Source organism: Erpetoichthys calabaricus, chromosome 18 (assembly GCF_900747795.2).
Source record: "Erpetoichthys calabaricus chromosome 18, fErpCal1.3, whole genome shotgun sequence".
Taxonomy (NCBI): Eukaryota; Metazoa; Chordata; class Cladistia; order Polypteriformes; family Polypteridae; genus Erpetoichthys; species Erpetoichthys calabaricus.
Window position 1 is genome coordinate 15,490,673 of NC_041411.2, and position 4,677 is coordinate 15,495,349.

A 4,677-nucleotide genomic window follows, 5' to 3' on the forward strand; every position below is an offset into this window, starting at 1 on the left:
GGGTTTTGCATGAATCATACATGGTGGTTCAATACCTTGGGTGTGTCCCTCTTGGGGTTTCACAAGAGACAGACATGGCTGTAAGATTGAAAAACAGGGTGGGCCCCCCACTTTGAGTTTTCACGAGAGTAGAAAGTGTATGATATTTGATCGCCAGTATGGTAAAGCCAACCCTGTTGGAGATAGTGAGATAGTTGGAAATGTGCCAATTAAAAAGAACCAATGGCACTGCATCTAATTGGTACTCTGGTCTGAGGGGCTACATGCACCTTACAGTTTAGGGAGCAGTGTACCTTTACATGATCTTGTGAACATAATGATGTACATTCAAAATACATGGACAGAGGCTTTAGCAAACTTGATCACAAGAAGGAACACTAAGAAAAGTTGGTCTAGTGATTGGTAATGGTGGATCTTGTGGCTAAAAGCAGGAGCTGCAGAAGTTTTTGCAGAGAGCTGCACCAGGCAATCATGAGCTGACCTAATATTCCCACACCAACTTGGCCATCTTTGTGTTTGTAGGGAGCTGGAGCCAATCCTGGCAGTATCGGTGGTAAGTAAGGAATCAGCTTTGGATATGTCACCAGTCCATCACAGAGGCAGCAGTGCAAACAGCTGGGTTTAAACATGTGTAATATGTTAGGCCATCTGGTCACTTAGTGTTAAGCATCTGCATCTGTTTTCTTTAGAATGCCCGAATTATGGATGACTGGACAGGCCTGCGGCCAGTGCGCAGTTCAGTGCGACTGGACAGTGAGACTTTGCAGTTGGGAAATAAACAGTGTGAGGTAAGGCCTTTACATGCCACATCCAACTTTGCTTGTATGCAGAAGACTACTGAGCCCAAGGTTTAAAAAGCCAAAGCTGCCCCTTTTGGGCACTGTTATTCATAAAATATAAATTTGCTCCAACAGCTTAAACACTTTAAACAGTGAAGTCTGCTGACAAAGGAGCTGGTCTGGAAACCCAAATCCTGACCCTGAACAAATTCACTCTTGTAAAAAAATAAATAAATAATAATAATTATTTACACAGAATGATACTAACTATATGTAATGGTGTTATTTAAAACAAACTGTGTGCTTATTATTTGGCTGACGCCTTTACCCAAGGTGATGCACAACATGTGACATAAAATTGACTGCATTTCTTTTGTCTTTTCCAATTGGAGCACAAGCAGGTCAAGTGACTTGCTCAGGGTCACGCAGTGTCATTAATGGGATTTAAATCCACAACCTCAGTCCAAAGCCTTAACCACTATGCCACACAAAGCACTGTATGTTGTTGTTTTTTTTTTTTTTTTAATAAAAGGTTATCCACAATTATGGACATGGAGGTTGTGGACTCACCATGCACTGGGGCTGTGCGCTGGAAGCCGCAAACCTTTTTGGGAAGATTCTCAAGAAGAAGAGGCTGACCACTCACTCCCGCTTATGAGCCCTCTGGTGGACAGGCTTTGGTACCCATGTTTGAAGATCCAAAGCTGAAGGTCCGGTTTTGGAAATCTTGAGTTTGTGCTATTCATTGATAAGCAGCTACGCTTCAAATGACTTTAAATGCAACAGACCAAGTCATTTTTGGTGATATCTGATTTCAGCTTTTAAAAAGAATCTCACAAGATGGCCTTTGCACAACTTAGAGCACAGAATTTAGCTAACTGTAACCTACAGATTCACTGCTTCACCAGCTTCTGGCCATACACACAAACACACACATATTATATATATAATAAAAATAAATCTTAGAAGGAGACAGGACGTGATTTTCTCAGAGAGACACTTATACGTCCTACAAGACAAGTCCACGCCAGGAGTCAGAAATAAAGGACAAAGAGTAGATGACAAAGTAGAACGTCATAAAGAATTCAAAAATGTTGGCGCGGTACACATGCAGAGCAGGTTAGAGATTATGGAAGTACAAAAATTCAAAAGTCTCAAAAAAAAGGATAGGAAAGATTGCATTAGCACAAACAAACGGAAATTATTACTTGGTGAAATAACGGAACAGCGAAAGAGATCGAATATATTGTTCGGATTTAAAGTTGGAGACTTGTAGATTGTCTAATTTGTGTTGCCAGCGAGAATTAAAAGATTCTAAAAACGTTGTTGTGGTATGAAGTCCTGTGAGCCGGAGACTTTTAACATGATATTCTTTCAAGTCATGCCCTACTTACAACTATTTTCAAACAAGACCACAGTCATCTAACCTCAGTCGTGTGAATGCTTTTTGGCAGACACATTTTCTGTGCTCTCAGCTCTTATAAATTATATCAGGACAATAATTTTATACGTTCTAGATAACAAGTTAACGACGAAACAAAGGAGAAAGAGCATGGACAAACATCCGAAAAAGTCATTTTACTTATTAGAGAGAAAGAAACGATATTCACTTACAGGCAGTTACATGGTGTGTTGTCACGATGCAAGTCCAAACACGGAATCAAAATTCAATGCGATCTTAAAGAAAAGTTAATTCCAAATATTGTTTTTACTAAAGTTTTAAAGTAAAAGTGAAAATAATGCATATGTAACAATTCCCATGAAAATAACAATCTCTTTAAATTGTATATCCGGTTAACCAAACCCGGGGGTGGGCAAGTGAAGCGAGCAGAGGACAGAGCCCCCTAGTGTATATACAGTATATATATATATATATATATATATATATATATATATATATATATATATATATATATAAAATATATATATATATATATATAATATATATATATATATATATATATATATATATATGAAGAGTCAAAAAAGGTCTGACTCTTGCTGTATTCTTAAGTTGATAAACAGATATTTTACTAACATTTTTAACAAAGGAAGAGCAACCCAGCTCAAAATCCATTTCTGACCTCCACTTTATTTTGCAGGCCTAGATGGCTAAGCTCGGAACTTAATAACTCCCTCTGAGATTCCAAGATGATTTCTTTTGGCCTTGCCTTCAAAACCTCAACAATGGCTTTGTCTCTCATTTTTGATTTTTGCTGAACTGTTCAACACATCTTTATTGTTGATGTCAAAATAACAACATTTGTTCCTAAAAAATTAATTGGAAATGTATTTAAGGTTGACTGAGAATACTAATTTTCATTGTAATACAACTTTTGAACCTAATGGTCATATATAATACAGAACTGTGCACTGGAAAATTAATCAGTTAAAGAAATAAATGTCACTTACGGATTCTGAATTAGACCGAGTGAAATTATATGTACAGTATGTATGCATAGTACATACTGTAATTAAAGACAGTTTATGTATCGGTTTTTCTTACCTTGAGAAGATGAAGACAAGTCTATGTGATGGATTCAGCTTGAGCAGGAGAAGTAAAAAATGAGAAAATCAGCACTGTCATAGTCTCCTCCTGATAAATCTTCAGACACTTCTTGTGCTGCTTCGCCACAATACAACTGCAGCAGCGGCAGGCCGATATGGGAAGCTGCACCTGAAGCTACACACGCGTCCAGTGGGACCTTTTTGTTCAGTTTGTTCTTGTTAGCTCTACAAATCCATTTACATCTGTACTTTATCATTAATGTCACATCCTCACACACAGATGTTTATTGACGTATGTACTGTATGGTACTGAAATGAGTTTAGAGTAACTTTGGGTTTGTGGATGCAGAACGTCAAATGAAGCTGAAATTTTCAGGTGGGTGGTTAAACACATGTATTTAACTTTCAGTTGTCTAAAAGCACCTATATCAAAAAACATTTTTGTTCACTTTATTTGTCTAAGGAAACATTATTCTATGTACTTAAATTTGTTTTAGTAAAGTTTACAACTGTGAGATATTTGTCATTTTCAAAGTTAGTGGTGTATTTCTAAGGAATATAGTTTGTGCAGTGAAATACCTTATTGCAAGGCAGCAGTGCCACCCCTAAAAGTACCTGTGCGGTCAAGGGGAGAAAAATGGTGGCCTCAACCATAATTTCACTGACTAAACCCACTGTGGGAAGTAATGTTGCATAACTGGGCCAAGTCCCAAAAACGTCTCTGAGGTGCGCATCCCTAATAAAGCGCAGGTGTGGTGCAGTCACTAAAGAAAGGGGATGAAATGTCAAGACAAAACACAGCTTATGGTCTTGTACTGTACAAGTGGGAAAATCTGTGAAGAATTTGGTAGAAAGAAGTTAGATGTTGTGGATTTCAACACTGGACAAACAGACATGCATTCAGCTTTATATATATATTATATATATATATATATATATATATATATATATATATATATATATATATATATATTTCAATCTGCAGTGGCTGAGAGTGATTAGCTGAGTGCATGAAGCTTTTACAGAACTGCTTCATAAATGGAGCAGTCAGTCACAAAGAGATGTTATACAAAATGGAGCTGTCTGTTGCACAGAGCCAGTTATAGGGCAAACCAATTGGACCACTGTCCCGGGGTTCCAAAACTGACCCATGTGAAAATTAAAAACAATGTGTTCATGACCCTCACACACACACACTGCTGAATTTAAGACTTGCTGCCCTCCGAGCCTAGTGTAAAAAGGAAAAGGCAATACCACCCTCAGATGCCACCATTCGATTACAGTGAATTGCCAGAGAAAATGCTGCTAACTCTTGTCTTGACGAACAAACAGCAGTAACAGCAGACACATTCCAGCTGGTGACAATTTTAAAAAAAGAACATCTTTGGCA

At 37.7% G+C, this 4,677-nt stretch overlaps 1 protein-coding gene across 6 annotated transcripts in view; it reads left to right on the plus strand.

The window, feature by feature from the left end:
• The window catches only part of LOC114668908 (D-amino-acid oxidase-like), a 54,637-nt gene that overhangs the window by 42,405 nt on the left and 7,555 nt on the right, over positions 1–4,677 (plus strand). For 2 of the 6 annotated variants that reach the window (XM_051921327.1, XM_051921326.1), the window contains exon 10: positions 690–788. In XM_051921327.1, the coding sequence (XP_051777287.1) occupies positions 690–788 (99 nt within the window). Of the gene's footprint in view, positions 1–689; positions 789–1,311; positions 1,697–4,677 lie in introns of those variants that run through there. The other 4 variants (XM_051921325.1, XM_051921324.1, XM_051921323.1 and 1 more) reach the window with 4 other exon arrangements.